This window comes from Saccopteryx bilineata, chromosome 1 (assembly GCF_036850765.1).
Source record: "Saccopteryx bilineata isolate mSacBil1 chromosome 1, mSacBil1_pri_phased_curated, whole genome shotgun sequence".
Classification (NCBI taxonomy): Eukaryota; Metazoa; Chordata; class Mammalia; order Chiroptera; family Emballonuridae; genus Saccopteryx; species Saccopteryx bilineata.
The window spans coordinates 204,772,239-204,788,316 of record NC_089490.1 but is presented as its reverse complement, the minus strand read 5'-3'; the positions used below and the strand labels follow the sequence as shown (position 1 = coordinate 204,788,316).

General features: G+C 43.5%; 1 protein-coding gene across 1 annotated transcript in view; it reads left to right on the top strand.

Annotated features, from left to right (window-relative positions):
* SYNPO2 (synaptopodin 2) overlaps positions 1 to 15,375 on the top strand; it is a 138,600-nt gene extending 123,225 nt beyond the window's left edge. The window contains exon 5 of the mRNA XM_066233948.1: positions 11,760 to 15,375. Within this exon, the coding sequence (XP_066090045.1) occupies positions 11,760 to 12,302 (543 nt within the window). The 3' untranslated portion in view covers positions 12,303 to 15,375. The remainder of the gene's footprint in view (positions 1 to 11,759) is intronic.
* The last annotated feature ends 703 nt before the right edge of the window (positions 15,376 to 16,078 follow it).

Sequence of the window (16,078 nt, the reverse complement as noted above, 5' to 3'; positions counted from 1 at the left end):
CCATTCGGGTTTAAACACCAAGGCCAGTTTAAAACCCAGCAAGATAATACTTGTTTATCCCTACCATGCTAATGCCAGGATATTTGAAAGAAAAGACATCTTAGAATGAAATATATGTCATTTTTCTTTTTGTTTTATGTCATTTTTCTAATGACAGAAAATGCAGAGAGCTTAGGAGGTGAGAGACAAATTCTTTCCTCGGAGCGGTGAGCAGAAGCACGGGGCTCTCAGCTCAGTGTCTCAACCATGTGATGATGGTGCTGCCCTGACTCTTCTCGAAAAACAGATGCTTCCCGAGACGTGAGTGTTCTGAGGCTCAGAGGGACCTCCAGGCCTCAGACAGCCATCAGGCGCTCACTCAGAGTCAGGGAGGGAATGGGCTCGCCATGCCAGAGGTAGAACTTCTAGAACCTTCTGCCAGTAGTTCCCCTTGAATCACGAGAATGCTCAGCCTTTGCTGTCAAATGCACCTTCCGCTAGAGAAGACGATGTCAAAAGAATTGGGCATTCACACCGAAAGCAATTGTTTACAAAGGAGAACCACTTAGTAACTCTTCCTGTAGGAATTGTTTCACCCTTCAACCTGCCCTGTTGTCATTTCGCTTCTTTTTTTTCAAAAACCTCTGTAAATATTCTACCTGATACTGTCCACTGTGCTCAAAGTCAGAACTCTGGGGTGGACACGGTACATATAAACCGTTTACCAACCTGTTGTCTGACTTCAGGTTTTCCCAGTTAGACTGGTCTAGAGACCGATCTGGCAGTATTTGACCCACGGTGACAAATCGTGAGATTCTCCTCTAGGCCCTTTCCATGAGAGAACCAGGAGATAACAAGCCTTCGGGGTAAAACGCACACCAGGGAGTCTGGCTCAGGTCACTGTGTGTGCCTCTAGGTCATCCGCGGTCACTGAGGGTCAGATCTAGACGTTTCTCTTTCCATCTCTTCCCCAGCTTTCCTCCCTCCCTCCCTCCTTCCCTCCTTCCCTTCCTTCTTCCCTCCTTTCCTCCCTCCCTCCCTCCCTCCTTCCCTTCCTTCCTTCCTCCTTTCCTCCCTCCCTTTCTCCCTTTCTCCCTCCCTCTCTCTTTCTTTCTTTTTTAATGAAGAGTTGCTAAAGAAGTTCAAACAAAAAAAGAAAAAGAAACTCAGACCCACACATTATTGAGGCTCACTGCTCTGAACTGTGTGTTTTTGTGGGCCTCAAGGTTTCTATCTCTTGAAGGTTTTTACCTCGAGCTGAGCCCCTGCCATGCAAAGGGGCTCAGAGGGGTGATAAGGTGTCTGCGGCTAATTCATAGGCTTTTTTGATGTCCGCTCTGCACGTGCATGAATCAATGCTGCACTGTGAAAAAGACTGTTGTTGAGCAGTCGGACAGTCAATAATGACCTAACAGCCTACCCAGATGAAGGTGAACTTGGACACGAGGAGTAGGGGGCGGGGGGAGGAGTGAGATCCAGGAAATAACTGCGTGGCTGACATAGCAACTCTTGCGGTGTCGGTCCCGATAATCACGCACGGCTGTTCTGTGGGCACATGGAGAAAGCGATGTCAATAGGAAGAGCTGTGTTAGCACCTAATGTCAATGGCAAAATGAAAGACTTGGTCTCTTATGTTTGAAGTCCTATGAATAGACATACTGTTACCTCACGGGACATCGCCTTGACTCATTCAGGGGATTACGGATTTGCCTGGGAGTAGTATTTTCTTTTTCTTTTTTCTTTTTGCATGTCACAGCATTCTAATGATCTGTGTGGGCCTGGAGGCCTGAGCTATGAAAAGCTCCAGGTATATAAATCAGAGATACATGGGACCTTCATGACGTGCTCTGATGCCGCCATGATGGGAAGATACCAGATCTATGGTTCTCTGTGCTATCGTTCTTGATTTATTTCTGTTTAGTTTTTTTTTTAATTATTATCATTACAGTTTGCGTTCAACACTGTTTTGTATTAGTATCAGGTGTGCCGCACCGTGGTCAGCCATTCATAGAGGTTACAAGGTGTTCCCTCCGGTCATTCAGGTGCCCAAGTATTTTCAGGTGAGGCAAGTGCTTCCTGTTCTGAAGACATATGCCTGGGACACATCTGATAGAAGATGTTTCTGAGTTCCCCAGTTTTCCTGGGAAAGCACACCCTCATGACTATCATTGCTATCTTCTATTTCTCTGCTTTAATCTCCTGTCCACCCTCTTCACTCCCTCCAGTAGTCTATCTAGTCCAGAAGAACAGTCATTCGAACCCCACCTGCCTTCTGCTGTTCTTGTGCCTCTAAAATGGAGTGACATACATGAGATTTTTCTGTAAATTCCCTCAAATACGAAAGATGTCATTAAGATAAAATTGACTGGCCGCCCCAGAAATGTGGTAAGATGATTAAGCAAGATATTTTTTCCCACTCTGTGCTCAAGAAAACAAGTAGGTGGTGATTTTCCAGATGAAACATTGTATTTTATTATTATTATTCCTAATTTTCAATATCACTCCGAGGCCATGTGTTTGACAAAGGAAACATAAATGTGGTTTGGCAGTAAATCTTTAGAATTTTCCCAAGAATAGGAGGTTCAACATTTCCCCTAGTGCTCAAGATATGAATCAAAGGATCTATTAGTTTAAAAACATAATGGACATAGAAACAGTTATCAAGATCAAGTAAGTGACTTTTATTATCCCGTTATTTTTCGCGTCCTTGTGACAAAATGCTGTCACAGGCTGTGTAGTTGTGCTGGCCACCAGACTAAAGGGGTCCATTCACCTGCACACATCAAAGCCCAATGAAACACAAACAGGAGTTTGCAGCCAAGAAAGTAGAGGTTTATTAGTTGAGGAAATGGTTGAGTCACAGGTAAACCAGTGCTCAAAGGTCAGGTTCCCCAGTGGCTTCCAGGGTGTGGGTTACACAGGGGAAAATCACTAATCATGGTGACTAAGGGAGTGGGTCCTGGCCTCTACTGATTGGTTGGGGCCAGGGTAGGAGGTAGTTGATCCCCGCATCAGCTCCTGATGTCAGTGGCATTGTTCTGTCCGGTTTCCTGAGGGTCTATAGCAGTGTTTCCCAACGTGGGGCCCATGCCCCACAGGGGGGCAATTCGATAGTTAAGGGGGGCAATTTGAAAATGGACTCGACACGACTTTAACTCTTTCGCCCTGGGCTATTTAAATGCAATGCTAGATATCGGTGCCAAATTTAACAAAAAATGCAATTCTTAAATAATTGCGGTAAATAATTATTAAGTATAATTTCGTTTGACGAGACCAAAATATCAACTGGGTGATTGGCGTCGTCAAGTAAACTTCGTCCTGGGTTCACCGCGGAGCGTGCTATCTGCCGCGGGGAACCCTGGACGTTTTAAAAACTCGCTAAACAATGCAGTTATTCTCACCTAATTGGCCCATCACAACTTCTGTAGTGTTTCACATCATTCAGTTGGTGTTAATTTGAAATAAGTGTCAGTCAAAACTGTTGTAAAAGCTCGTTGATTTAATAAATATACATATATATATTGTATAGATATAATTGGTATTTGATTTTATTTTTATCAATATTAAACTCTTTATTAAGTACTTCTTGCATCGGGGCTAGAAAGCACTAATATTTTATAAATATTATTGGGGCTATAATAGTGCATGCACGACAATTTTAATTTTAGAAGCATAACTTTCCAGAAAATTTTGTCAAGTGGAAAAAATATAGATACCTTTTGATTTGCGGTGGTAGTGTAGTAAATCTGTTATATACATTTAAATAAATATGAATTTTTAGTATACGTTTACTCTATGTCACATTGAATATATTTTAACACATATTTTAATATTAGTTTTTAATTGATCTTATTTTTATTATAGCTCATAGTAAAATGAGTGGTGCAAGCAAGAAAAAAACTCGTCAATATTTGGAGGAATGTTTAAAATTTGGGTTCATACCCGCTGTTCATGATGAGCGGATTCCTTTTTGTCTTTTATGCCAGCAATGCTTGACCAACGAATCAATGAAACGAGGTCGTCTTGAGGCACATTTGAAGGCGAAACATAGTGCTCATATTAATTCAGATTTGAGTTACTTTAAAACTTTAAAGAAAAATTTTGAAAAAAAGAACATTAAAGTCTCTATTTACTGCTCATACTTCAACTAATAATCATGTTCTTGAGGCTAGTTATCAAATTTCTTTATTCATCACTAAAACTGGAGAAAATCACACTATAGGAGAGAATTTAATAAAACCATCAATATCAGCATTTCTTAAAACGGTTCTCTAAAAAGATGACAAAGATGTAAAAGCTATGCCACTCAGTAACAATTCTGTTAGCAGAAGAATAGACGAAATGAGTGAGGATATTGAAAAACAACTTATTGAAAAGCTGAAAACAAGAAAATTCTCCTTGCAAATGGATGAATCAACTTTGAGAGACAGTGAGGCAGTATTGATAACTTACGTAAGATATATTGATAAAGGACATTTTGCTGAAGAAATGTTGTTCTGTAAAAGATTAGAAAGCACCACTACCTCCAAAGATATATATAATAAGCTAAAAAACTACTTAGATGTCAATGAAATACCAGTGAAAAATATAACATCTTGTGCTGCAGATGGTGCTCCCAATATGATGGGCAAGAAAAATGGCTGCTTAAAATTGATGAAAGATGCAAATCCAGAAATGATTCTTGTGCATTGTGTTATTCATAGGGAACACTTGGTAGCTAAAAACATCTCGTCTGTTCTGAATGAAGTATTACATACAGTAATAAAGTGTGTTAATGCTATTAAAGCTAGTCCCAAATGTGAGCATCTTTTCAAGCTATTTTGTGAAGAACAAAATGAAGACCATGTGAGACTTTTACTTCATACCGAAGTAAGATGGCTATCTAAAGGAAACTGAAAAGATTTATGGAACTGTTTGATACTCTTAGTGATTTTTTAAGCGACAAACCTGAAATGAAGTATCTGTTAACAATAGATGGTAAAGCATTTGTGAGTTATTTAGCCAATATCTTTGAAAAACTAAATATATTAAATAAGCAACTTCAAGGAACAAATAAAACTCTTGTCGATGCAAAAGCAAAGATATTTGGTTTCATTACCAATATTGAGTTATGTCAGAAACATATTAACAACAAAAACTTTAAACAGTTTCATTGGCTCCAAAAATGTGAAGTAACTGATACAGCTTTACTTGTTATTGTCAATCATTTGAATATTCTATCGGCTGATTTAAAAGAAATATTTTCTGATTTAAAACAAATTGATTTCCCAACATGGATGATGCAACCAATGTTAGTGGATTTGTCTGATATATCAAATATGCAGTATCAAGAAGAACTCGCAGAATTGCTAAATGATGAGTCAGTTAAAGCTTTATTTAATATCAAAGGAGCGATGGCATGGCTTTGTGAGAAAACAGATATCAAATACCCAAATTCAACCAAATGTGCAAGAAAACTATTGCTACTGTTTCCATCTTCATTTTTAGCTGAATGTGGATTTAGTGCTGTAAGTGATTTACTGGTAAAAAAAAAGAAATCGGCTGGATATAACACAACGTGGAGACTTGAGACTAAAGCTAACCAAATTGGAACCTAATATAAAATCTCTGTGCAGCAAGCATCAAGCGCAAGGATCACACTAAATTAAAATAATAAATTAATATAGAAAAATCTGTATTAAAATTATTTGGAATTTAAATTTCTGTTTTTCATTATATGTTTTGAAATTTTACTTACTGTGTTTTGTTAACAATTTCATAGTGATTTCTTCCTAGAACCTATCATTTATGTTTATTAAGTGAACAAATCAATTTTTTAATGTTAAAAATTATGTATGTTACATGGGGGGGACATAAAAATTTTAGAAAGGTTAAGATGGGGCATGGCACAAAAAAGGTTGGGAAACACTGGTCTATAGGGTCCTCCACTCCCATGGGCCTGGGGCTGAAACACATCATGAGCCATGATGTCTTCTGTAGCTTCACCAAAACTCCGTGTCTGTGATCATTGTCCTTAAGAGAGTTTGATGCTGACCAGCGTCTGATGTCCTCGGGGTTTTAATGATCACAGAAGGGAGTGGACGGACAGAAGGGAGAAAGGGTCAGGTTACAGAAACGGAGTGTCCCTGCACGGTTTCAGTTGTGGGTGGCTCCGTCTTGACCCTTCACCAGCTGTGACTGTCAGTTTCTGGATGGGATTAGCAGTGGTGACCGAGGCTGGCTTAAAAACATGGCCGCGGGAGGTGTGGAGAACGTTGTTGTGCAAAGGGCCCAGGCCAGGGTGTTGGACAGCACACGCACGTTTCTCAAAAGAGTTCTTGTTCTTAAAATCACAACTGACAAATGTTCCTCTGTGCAAGCCACAGCCCTTCGACCTGGGAAGTGGGCTCGCTGCAGGGAGATGTGCACACCTGGAGAGAACTTTGTATCGGGGCGTTGACTGGAGCCACACTGATGACACCTGCCAGGAGCTAGATCTCAGAGGCTCAGGAGGAGGCCGGTGTTGCGGCTTTTCTTGTGCGTGCAGAATTCAGGAGGAGCGGCGGGGAGGTGACGTGGAGGCAGGAGAAAGCCAGGCCGGGAAGGACTCCAGGACCCTCGACAGGGCCCTGCGCTCTCCTGAGGGCTAACATCCCCTTCGACAGGTATGGCCTGTGACACTTCCAAGGTGTCTCAGCTACACCCACAGGCGCACAGGGGACGGGGATGGGGTCAGCTTACAGCCTTTCATGAAAGAACTTACAGGCTGGGGATGAGGTGGGGGTGTGACTGCCCACTGTGACCTGCCCAGTTAGAAATGGATTACAGAGTTTATTATTTATGACCCCTTTTCCACCCATAGATCTACTGCTCACAAAAAATTAGGGGATTAGCTTCATATGCATTTTGAAATATCCCCTGATTTTTGTAAGCACTGTAATAGGCATATCATCTATTTAAAAAAAAACAAAAAACAACCTCCTCTCTGGTCCCCACTGCTCCTGTAGAGACCAAGGTACGTGTACAGTGGCATTGCTTTTTGTGAACGAGGAAGGAAGGAGAGGGTTGCCCGGGCGTGTTTTGGGAAAGGTAGTTAGGTTATAAGGACAGCGGAAGCTGGGCTCACAGAGCTGGAAGGATTTTCAGTGGCTTGTAATTATCATCATTCTAATGCTAATAGGATGCATCACATGGTATTCGTTTTCTACTACTGCTAATTTCTATACCTATAATCTTATTACATGCTCACATGTGCCAGGAAGGGACATTTTTCTCTACAAAAGTCTCCCACTGGGTCAAAAAAAAATTCATTGGTTTCATCCTGGCTCAACATCCTCTGTTTTCGTGTGAAAAGTACTTTGTTCTCCATGGGCACTGGTGAGAATCAGACTTCTGATGTCTGCTATTACTCGAGCTGACCTTGACTGTTTAACTCTTGAGGCGCAAGAGAGCCGTCATCAGAAAATGTTTCGAAATGTGTTTACAAGATTTTATGTTCGAACCAATTAAGGTAGGATTTTATAAATATAGATCGGCTTTTCTCTGAGAATTGCCAGGAAGCCACAATGGGCGATTCCAGCTGACTAGAACGTGGCCTCTGGGAAGGCCACTTTCGTAGGCCACTGCTTTCAGAGTGACAGACCTCCCGTAGGTCAAGGAAGAACTCGTGTGTTATTGTCATTCTTGCTTCTGAGATGAAAGGGACCGCGGACGCATGTACCTGCCAAGCTCCCTCCACCTGCCCCCCTGGCCTTAAACGCGTGTGGTTACTTTTATTAGTTTGTAATAGAAGGTTCAGGAACACAAAGAAGTCTGTGTGTTGGCCTGCCTAGAGCCCGCAGGGCGGTGCGGTCAGCGCCATGTCTCTGGCCAGCCTCCTGCCTGGTTCTGGTGGCACCTGCTATATCTGAGGCGTGGCTGCTAATGCCATGTCAGAGGCAAGGACCCTCCTATTTTTATCCCAGGTCAGAAGCCTGGCCGTGCACTTGCCTCTTAAACAAAAGATTCTGCCAGATCTCCCGACACCTTTTAGGGACCTCACAGACCCGCCTCCCAGTGACAAGAATCAGCGATGTTTGTCGTGCTCGGTGGCGTTTGATTTACACACACCGTCTGTCCCCTCCCCTTGCAACCTCGAAAGGCTAGCCAGCACGCTGACCATTGTACAACCAAAGAAAATAAGGCTGTGAGATTGAATCTGGTTGTTATTCAACCAGAGGTCAACGCGCAGGACTCCCGGGCCACAGTGACATCCAAGTTCACATGTCCAGAGTATCGTACTGGCTTCCACAGTCACGACCCCCGACCTTTTCTCACAAAGGGGTACCTTCAAACATAAACTAAAACTTGAGGAAAAGGCCATTGCCATAGAGCCAAAAGTGTAATCTAAACTAATCCGGATTGAATCCAGCTGCAATCAGCTTGAGAACTCGCTCTACAAGGGGGTATCTCTTCCTTCACGCCCGAGGACGTTGATGGCACTCAGGAAGCTATGTAAGCAGTGCAAGCTCCTCTCCTACGCAATAGAAAATACTCAGGAGTCCTGGGGTCTCCTCACCATTCTCGGGGAGCAGAGAGGGACAGCCGCCTCCCCTGAGACAAGCCAGCATTGCCGCCAACAGTTCCAAAAAACTCCCCTTGGCAGAAGAAAATGTTAAGATTCACTTGAAGAAGGCAGGTCCCAGGGAATAGGAGAGAGCGAGAGCCTGTTTTATTAAGAGACCAGAACAGAAATGACCTTAAAATTCTCCTTCTTCCCCCAGTCTTCAAGCCTGACAATATCTTGGTTACCTCCAGGGAACATCTGTCCTGTATTTAAAGATCCAGATAAAGGAACTCGTATCTCTATATATGATTTTTTCTAAGACTCTTCTCATTTGCAGAGTCAAAGCAGTTTAAACCCCTCACATTTCCATAGGCCCAGCGGCTGATCTTTTATTTGAAAATCTTCTACCTGCTTAAAAAATGGATTCATTGGCAAATATCTTCATTTTTTTTTACTAGTTCGTATTTTATTTTATATATTCTATTGAATTTATTGGGAGGTAACATTGATTAATTATATAAATTTCAGGTGTACACGAGTCTATATTACATCATCTGTATCGTTTGTAAATGTTGATTAATTCTGATTTTCTCTCCAAATGTGACCTGGCATGCGTGTCAATGCATTTGTGTGTGTTGGGGGCAGCGGGGATGAGTTAGTTCACTTGTGTACGAGCCCCACTGTATGTAACTGACATGGGAGTTGGGCCATGTGTCCCGACACAGCCAGACGTCTCGGTGAAGCTAACCTAATCTCCTGGGTTTGGATGTTTGATAGAGAAGTGGCCATCCGCTTTCCAGTGGACGCTTCCTAAGCATCTACCTGTCAGGCACTGTCATAGGTCTAAGGCTGTCTTAACGAATAAAACGAGAGGAGCCTTTACTCTTAGATAGAGCTAGTGGGAAGAGGCAGGGAAGCAAAATACCTAAATAAAACATTTATTAGGTAGTTGTGAGCCTAAGGGGAGAAATAAGGCAGGGGGAGGGGGTGTAGAGAATTCTGAGGGAGAGAGAGAGGGGTAGACTAGCCCAATCATGACTGTATGATATTGGAGTAATGGCCTGAAGGAGAGGAAGCCAGAGTTGTGCACAGCTGTCCGCACACAGAAGGATCAGCAGGGGTCGATGTGCTGGGGCCCCCACGTGCCTGGTGGACTCATAGCGGAGGAAGAGGCCAGAGTGTTTGGATCAAAGGGACAGGGAGACACAGACGATGTAGTCAGAGGTGTAGGGGGGAGGTGGCAGCAGTTTCGAGAGGGCCTTGTTGGGGGGTCAGTGAAAAGGACGTTGATTTTCCTTTTCTGCAATAAGTAGCCACGAGATGATTTTGAACAGAGGACTAAGTGACCCACAGCCTGCCTTCGGTGTGAGCAGGACCCCTGGGGCTGCCGTGTCGAGAGTGGACCAGAGGAGGAGGTTGGAACCAGGGACACTGATTAGGAGACAATGGTCCAGGGCAGAGATGGCGGGGGCTCAGAGGCTGGTGCCAGCCAAGGTGCAGGAATCTCTTCTCCAAACTAACCTCCTGTGACTAAGCTGCCCTCGCAGAGCTCAAAATGGTCTTGCGTAGTGTGTTTCCTGAGGGCCAGGCCGTCCCGGAACGGTCTTTGTGTTTTCCGGCTCCGAGTAGAATGCTTGGAAATAGTACGTGTTCAATAAAAACGGTCCTGGAATGAATGAATGAAGCCAATGCGTAAATAATGTCACATGGAAGTCAGGTCCTTCAGTGGTGACTAAAATCAGGCTTACCCGCCCACCACCCCTGCCCTGATTGTAGAGTGAAGAAGACTTGACTATTGGATGGATGTTAGGATAAGATTAATGGAAATAAGTTTTTGCTAGGATTCAACCCATATTGCTGAAGTTTCAATGATTCAAAGAGGGATGAGAACCCATTAGATTGACCACTTTATGCTTCATGGGTGAACCAAGAAGGAACCGTGTACATTTTTGGCGTGCTTGATGGGAACTAAAGTATTCACAAAACTTGAGGGTCAGAGCTGTTCTGTCAGATGCAGGTTTGCTATACTGCTCACAAAAATTAGGGGATATTTCAAAATGAACATGAAGCAATACAAAAAAGAAGCATTTGATTTATTTTTTATTAAACAAGAACATCAGAAAAGCAAACAACAAGTCAAAGAAAATTGTTCAATTATGCAAATGAGATGCAAAGCCAACTTTTATTTCATGGGTGAAAACATACTAGACAAAAGCTGAGAGTACTGTGGTGTCTGCATGGTCCCCAATCCCCTAAGTTTTGTGAGCAGTAGTTCACTTAAAGTTTAAGAACTTAAGAAAGAAAAGCTGTTAAAACCGTCCGTAAACGTGGACCCATTCATAAGCACGTTGATGCTTTTTTGTTTGGGAGACACCCTGTTATGATGCCCCCCTGAGGGCGGCTCACTTCCCCAAGTGGACGTCTGCGCAGGTGGACATCTGCTGTCTCAGCCCAGAGTTTGTCTCAGGGCAGATCATGAGGACAGGAGGGCATGTGGGAACACAGAGGGGTGGAGAGCTTCCAATAAACTGTATTGTTGTATAGGAGACAGATGGAACAGTAGCTCCCACCGGGGAGTGTGGTGGGGACAGATGCATGCACCTGTCAAAGAAATTCACTGCAGGGGAACAAGGCCAATGGAGCAGCAGGGGAGTGTCCCCCTGCAGAGAAGTGGGCAGCACCCCACATGCCAGGCTGTAAAGACCCACATGATCCTCATCCACTCAGAACTAGGCAGGGACAGGAAAGGACTAGCAACATTAAATACAGGCTAAGTAGCTTATGTTTGCTTTTGCTCTATTCGGTGGATTAAACTGAGATAACTTAGAAAGTCACTTGGGAAAAGGAAAAAGCCCGGAGGTCACGGTCTGCTGCTGGGCTGTAAATAAGCCTGATTTGTTTCTGCCGGGAAGCAGGACTCAAGGGAGGGTGGGCTGTGGGTGCGGACATGAGTGGGTGGAGGGCAGACAGAAGTCTGGGGACTCCGGTGAGGATGGTGATCAAACCTAAGAGACATGGTCGCCTCAGGGCAATGGGTCCAGAGACAGAGAGCGACCAGGAGGCCCTCTGGGAGGCCGGGTTCCAGGCCAGAGCTCCACGCCAGGCACAGGCAGCCTCCCCTCGGTGCGTGACTAACTAAGCACTGTGGGACATGGTCTTCTAGGGCTTGGTCGTGGGGCCATGGATGCTTTAGAATAACAGGCAGTGGGCACAAACCACAAGAAATAAGATACTCTGACATTTCCCTCGTTTCTAGGAGAGTGGCCGCTCCCTGTCCCTTCCTGGAAGACTGGTCCCGCCCACCACACCTGTGGCATTCGTCTGGGAGCACCAGCCTGCCAACAGCCACCCTCCCAATCCTACCGATGGGCTGCAGAGAGCAAACAGGAGACTAACTCCCTGGGAGGCTGCCGCCAAGTCTCCTCTTGGTCTAGTGGATGACGCCTTCCAACCCAGAAACATCCAGGAGTCCATAGCAGCCAATGTGGTCTCAGCAGCGTGGAGGAAGGTGCTTCCAGGGCCCCCGGAGGACTGGATGGACAGGCTCCCCTCCATTCTTCAGGCCCCAAAGGCCAGTGTGAGCGCGTCTGGAAGACGAGAGTCTAATGTCGCATCCCTAGCCGCTAGTAGCATGCCCACCAGCTCCCAGTGTGGCTCACCGATGCCATATGCGTGGTACAGGCAGCCCTCCAGGAATGATTCGGATATGATGTCTCTGGAGACCAGGTCCAACTACTGTCTTTCAGTAGCCGATTCCAACTATAATCCACACCCACGGGGGTGGAGACGCCAAACATGAACATTAGGAGAATTGATCGTGGGCACCCTTAACAGTAATTTAAGAAAAACAAAAGTTCCTTTGCCGGGTTTTTGACTTCTTCAGTTCTTTTAGATTCATGTTGGGCTTAGGTAGGTCCCAGAAGGCACTTATCTGAGTGTGTGTGTGTGTGAGTATGCGAACACGTGAGTACAAATCATTTCATTGTCTGTGGACACACAGAGAATCTCTTTGAGGAAAAAAAATTCATTTTCTGTGTTGACATGCTGGCCCTTTTATCTGATTCATCACCCTAGTCCACTTACTCCCTTGATACGAGGTAGTCTACACAACTAGACCCTGCTTGATGAAAATGAAATTGGGTCTTTTCTCCTATGTGAATTGGTCCGAGAAGGAATTAATGTAATATGGTGTATGCCTGCCAGGAATATAACATGGGGAAGTTATCAATGGGAGCACGCCCGTGAATAATAATTATACAAAAAAAATATTTCCTTGGTATTATTTTAAGCACTTCTCAGAAACATTTTTTTTTTAATCTAATAAAATTCAGACTTTATTTTTGTAGAGTTGCAATATAGGCATTCTTAGAAAGAAAGTGACGCCGGCGTAACACAATACTACACAATTCTACATTTCAGAAGGACTTTTGAGGTAAATGGTATTGTATGTGGAGAATAGAAAGATTTAGGTGTAGGACTTGTTTTTGATCTGTTTAAAGCCAGCAGCCTGAGACAGGGAGAAACCGGTCAGATGAGAAGTTCAGAGGACCTGACCTCTTATATCCTTGACAGCTCTGATATTCTGAGAGTCTCTCGTTCGTAGGATGACTTTGGATGTTCATTCTGGTGGCTCATCAAATAAATAGCAGGTTGACTTTAGGAGTGGATCAGACCCAACGACGTCACTAGGTGTAGCATTTAAAGACCCAGAAGGAATTGTCGGCCGGCAGGTTTTGTGTGCTATGTGTTATGTGGAATGCGGGTTGATGTGAATCAAAAAGCTCTTAGTGGATTTAAGGAAGTGGTAGATGGATGTGTCTGTGATTAGGCAACTGAAGGCCATGACCATTTATTTAGTTATAGAAAACATGCCACTGTCACCTATGCAACAAGTGGTGTTTCTTTAGAAAGCCACGGCTAGGATGTTCCAAGGAAGTTAGATACCTGCCAGGTCAATTCTGTGACCCAGGCCTCGTGAGCATGACCATGAGACTGTCAGTCAGTCAACCACCTGCTCCTTATGGCCATACCCACAAAGTACTGACCACAAGGCCATTCCAAATGTTTCATATCAGAAGCAAGTAATTAAGAATATTTTAAAATTAAAAAAAACATTTTGGGTATCGAAAATATTCTTAGGTTTTTCAAAGTGATACTTTTGCTTTGTCTTACTTTTTTTTTTTTTTTTTTGTATTTTTCTGAAGTTGGAAACGGGGAGGCAGTCAGACAGACTCCCACATGCACCCGACCGAGATCCACCTGGCACACCCACCAGGGGGCGATACTCTGCTCATCTGGGGCATCGCTCTGTTGCAACCAGAGCCATTCTAGCGCCTGAGACAGAGGCCACAGAGCCATTCTCAGTGCCTGCCCGGGCCAACTTTGCTCCAATGGAGCCTTGGCTGTGGGAGGGGAAGAGAGAGGCAGAGAGGAAGGAGAAGGGGAGGGGTGGAGAAGCAGATAGGCGCTTCTCCTGTGTGCCCTGGCCGGGAATCTTGAACTTATCATTATGATGTCATTGTTGATTCCTGAGAGTTTCTATGGAATCTTTAAAAATAATGCCTGATCTATTGATTAATCTGTCAACAAATTCCCGGGACTCCCCCACGTAAAATACTTATTTGTTTTTCACCTTTACACTGTGAAGCTGTCCGTGTTTTAAGGTATGATTAGTGAACTAGCGGAAAAGATTTTGACAGGACCAGGTTGTATTTTGTTGCTTTCTGTTATAAATTGTAGAAGTTATGTCCCTTACACACAGGATTTGCTATACTCCAACTCCTGAGGTTCATACACCTGATAACAGTCCCTGACACTGTTACTAGACTCAAAATAAAGAGAAACAGACATGTTGAGTAGGATTATTCTAAAACAGCCACCTCCCTCTCTGCACGCACACACCCCCTAGATCAAAATGCTCGTTTGTGCGAAGCTCTCTGAATCCATCTGAGACACCAGGAAAAGGACACGCCACGGCAGGGAAGCCGCCCACCCTACACTCATGGGGAGACAAGCATCTCTCGTGTGCTTATTAGAAACCCACATTTCAGCCACACGTTGCAGAGAGAATCCCAACATGCAGAAACGTCACTGTCACACCGTCATGGGAGGTGCTCTGTGGGTTCTTAGCTCTTGTTTACTTGAAGAGGAGAAAAACCTTGGATTGCTGACATTCAAGCAGCGTTTGGGACAGGGCCTGTGCCACCTGGGAGCTAAGGGCTGTGAGGGGGGACACATATCTGGGTAACCGTCAGGTGCAAACGGCCCCTTTGGAGGACAGGAGCTGGGGTCTGTGACGACAGGCCATCTTCCTTGTGACGCCTTTTTATTTTTTCCCCCCAGTAGCAACCACACAGGCAGAAAGAGTTCCTGTTTCACCGTGGATTAAATGCCAGTCCGTACCAGTTATAAGGACACAAACCTAGCACCTTCCCTCAATCCTGAGTTGAAGTATCTTATCATTGCATGTGTGTGTGAAGTTTGCTATTAAGAGGCTTTAATCTTTGTCTAGTGTTTGGAGTTTTAAAAATGCACGATTCTAGTGTGTTTATCTCTGAGTAGGTCTGTCTCCTGTTTTGGCACCGTGATTCACGTGAAGGTGTCAATGAATGAAACAATAAAAATTATGGTATCAAGTAGGCTCAGTTATTCTCATCAGAGAGGAACTGTAGAGCTGTCTGTTTGTTTGGTTTTAAAGAAAGTAGATTTTCACAATTGATTTCTGGTCAAAGAAGTATCTACACTGTCTGCACTTTTTTTTAAAGAAAAGGACTGTTTTCCTGCTGTTTAGAATGACATTCCCACTGGTGTTTATCCCACACACTGTATTTGAAAGATGCATACTGAAACCCGAAATTATATGCATAATAAAAGGTGACTTGAAAATCAAACCTAAAGAGGCTTTTCATTTTTTTCCTTATACAGAATTGTTTCAAGTTAGTCTTCACCCCAAAGAAGAGTTCATCTTACCTACTATATAGTTTTACATTTTAGTTTCTACAATATCAGCTTCCACACACATCAAAAGAATTCCATGCTCATGGGCAACATGTTCACTGTAACACTGAAAAACTTTAGGAAAAATCTTACCTGGGGCTATGATCAATTTTAAATGTAAGGTAAGAAGTTTGAGATCCAGGTTTTTATATTAGTCTTTTAAAATTTTTTCCTTTATAGTAGATTGAAAATCAGTCCTAAGCACAGCTGTAGCTGATGGTAATATGACTTGATAACATGTTGCTTGAATTTGTAAAGCCACACTGGACTCACTCAGAGAACCTACCAATAACTTATCCTCTTCAGGCTGGCCCAAGACTAACCTCTGCAAAATGGAAGCCTTCCTTATAATAAAAGTATAATTAAGTAAAAATTGTTTATAAGTGACTTTGGCTCTTTTCACAGGAGAGTAAAACGATCATTGGAACATGTGTAGCCTGGTTAGTTGTTACCATGCAGCACAACTTCTGGATACTTTTTTCTTTTGATAAATGCTGAGTCAAATGGCTGCTGTTAGAGTTCTGATAAAATTTTATTTATATATATATTTAAAAGAGCCAACACTTTGTAATATATTTG